The following is a 2,876-nucleotide window of genomic DNA, read 5'->3' as shown; positions in this document are numbered from 1 at the left end:
CTAAGTATTTGAGAGAGTGTTGAATTGATATCTTTCATATCACTTTATTGTTATAAATTTAAATTAAAAGTCATTAGAGAGTATATGTATGACTTAAACAAATAAAAAGTGTCAACACTGTTTTATTAGGCACTATTTATAAGGTGAGAAGTGTGTTCAATGTTCCAACATTGTTACAGTTGTTACAATTCGACATATTGCATTTCATGTGAAAATGGGTACTTTTTAAATACATAAATGAAGTGTAATTCACTTGGGGATTTGAAAAACACGTGTTCGATGCCATTACCGACTAGTGGCAAATGTGCCATTTGTAAATATAGCTTTGATAAAGTCAAAAAAGATTGTATATCATGTGATGAATCATGTGGAACGTGTTTGACTTCATATAAATGCTATTCTTGTGCTGAATGGAATTACCAAATACAAGAAGAAACTCAGTCGTGTTTATCCAACAAGACTGTATCAAATTGTTTTGAAAGAAACAGCTATGGGCGTGAGACGTGTATGGATTGATATTATCTCAGTAATTTTAGATGTTCTGAATGTTCTTCCAACTGCACATCCTGTCAAACCGAAGATGTGTGCACTTTATGTGAAATTACAGACTTTGTATTAGTAAACAACAACTGCACACATTTCTCGAATATCGAGTCGTGTCTGAAAGCTTCAAATTCGAAGTGTAATAAATGCACAGTCAATTATAAATCGTCAAAATAGGCTACTTGTGTCGTCATTCTTTGAATTTGGGTATTGCTGTTGATATTCCCATTGTAATAGTGATAATAACAATTGTCACAACTATCATTGTAGTCAGTTATATTAATTCAACTCAAGAAAGAAAAGATTAAAGAGAAGAATGTGTGCACTTTTAAGATTGATAGTTTAATTATTCAAATGTCAAAGTTGAACTCGATATTACTGTCTAACAAAAAAAATTCTTAAAGTTCGATTTGGACACTGATGGTGCCATCCCAGTCGACAAAGAGTCTCGCGACTTAATTTGCATTGGAAATTCATCGCCTCATATAATTAAATTATAATTCAGTGTAATGGACAATTGTGATTATTATAGCATTCATACCCTTCTTTTATTGTTTAATTTGAAAAAAAAATGAGAAATTTGTGAATTTGAGATAATTATTAAGCCACTGTATTCCTGCCAAATTAACGAAAATGTGATAGTCACTGCTTTAGATATAACTACAAGTCATTAAATGGTGCAAAAGATTTCGATTAAAGTGACAACAGAACAGTCAACTAAATGAAATTACAGAGAACTGGAAGAAGAAAAGAAAATTGGTGAAAACTCTTTTGGTGTCAATTTTAAAGGCAAGTTAAAAGGGAATGTAGTGGCAATTTAAAAGTTGAAAAAAGGAAAGACTGTGACGACGCGCTCACAGAATTTAAACGTGAAGTGAATATGTTTAATAAGATTTTGCGATTATATTTTCCATTTCTATTGAGCTGATTAATACTATTAATATTAATACTTTATTATTACCAAACAAGTTGTGTTTGGTCTTTAAATATGTTAGATATAAAAGTGCAAAATATTTAATAAAGAAAGAAAGTTCCGATTTCATTTCAATGAAAATGAAGACAAAGTTGTGTCTTGACACGTCTAAAGAAATTTTGTATTTACACGAGAATGGAATTTTACACAGAGATATCAAACCAGACGATATTTTAGGAGTTTCCATTGATACTTTGGATAAATTAAATTCAAAATTGACTGATTTTGGAAGTAGTCGAAATGTTAATATGCTGATGACTAACATGACATTCACTAAGAGAATTGGTACTCCCGTTTACATGGCGCCCGAAGTCTTACAACAAGAGAAATATAAGAAAAGCGCTGATGTTTATTCGTTTGCTGTAACTGTGTATGAGTGGTTGCCGTGAAGGGAAGCTTACCCTAAAAAATGTATTTAAATTTCTTTGGGAAATTGCTAAATTTGTGAATATAGGAAAAAGAGTTGCTAAGACAGAAAAAAAGAGTATTGAACAATTTGAAACAATCAACGAGTGTTAAAGCCTTCGCGTTGAATTAAGAATTGAAATGGCATAAGTGGTTGAGAGACTTGAAATAATCCATTTAATAATACAACCACCAAAATTATCCATTTGAAAGTTTATTAACTTTAAAATAGAACTCAATAAACATAAAAATATTAGGGTTGTTTAATTTAAAAATATAATTTAATCTCAAGACTGTATTCGTTATAGTTATTCGTCGTGTAACTTGCTATAACTATCGAAAATACGACAATAATAATTGTTTTAGTTTGTACAACAAAAGTAAATAATTATTATTATAACAATTTTGTTAAATTTGTTTAATATTTATTTTTTTATCATTTTTTTATTTTTTGACTTTTTGAATAACAGTTTTCTTTTGATTCAAAAATAAATAAAAAATTTTAATTACATAATAGTAATTAAAATAATATGGATTTAGGTAGTTAAAAATAAAATCTTTAAAGATATTCTAAATAACGGGACCTACATTGACCACCACCACCTTTACCAAAAAAAAATATTTGCCGCGAGTGTTTTTTGAAGGAAGTCCACTTTTCAGCCACTGTTTGTGCGTCCCCATGTCACCCACTTTCCTTGTCCGTACTGTGTGGACGCGGATGTGGTTCCCCCCCGCTTGCGGGGGGGTCAGGGGGGATCCGCGCCAAGGGAGGACTTTAAAAGTGGGTGAAACGGTGCACAAACAGACTGTTTGAGTGCGTCTTTATGAGCCTTCTTTTCAATGCTCCGTCTCACTCGGTTTCCACTGACTCGAGGTGATTTTTCGGCATTTTTTGAATTCGGGAACCAGACCTAATATTATCCCAGTTTCCTATTTACTATAATTTTAATTTGAA

The 2,876-nt window shown here is 31.4% G+C and overlaps 2 protein-coding genes across 2 annotated transcripts; both read left to right on the top strand.

Annotated features, from left to right (window-relative positions):
• Positions 1-237: 237 nt before the first annotated feature.
• On the top strand, positions 238-720 carry EIN_191110 (hypothetical protein; the record flags this gene model as incomplete). Its single annotated transcript, XM_004257064.1, has 2 exons — positions 238-505; positions 608-720. The coding sequence occupies 2 exons, from the start codon at positions 238-240 to the stop codon at positions 718-720; spliced, it is 381 nt and encodes a 126-aa protein (XP_004257112.1).
• Positions 721-1,596: 876 nt separating this feature from the next.
• EIN_191100 (protein serine/threonine kinase, putative) lies at positions 1,597-1,935 on the top strand (the record flags this gene model as incomplete). Its single annotated transcript, XM_004257063.1, has 2 exons — positions 1,597-1,871; positions 1,908-1,935. 2 exons carry the CDS (start codon positions 1,597-1,599, stop codon positions 1,933-1,935), a joined length of 303 nt encoding a protein of 100 aa, XP_004257111.1.
• Between the last annotated feature and the right edge of the window lie 941 nt (positions 1,936-2,876).

Source organism: Entamoeba invadens (assembly GCF_000330505.1).
Source record: "Entamoeba invadens IP1 unplaced genomic scaffold scaff_1105074726207, whole genome shotgun sequence".
NCBI lineage: Eukaryota > Evosea > Mastigamoebida > Endamoebidae > Entamoeba > Entamoeba invadens.
The sequence above is the reverse complement of the archived record's forward strand: the minus strand, read 5'-3'. Positions and strand labels throughout refer to the sequence as shown.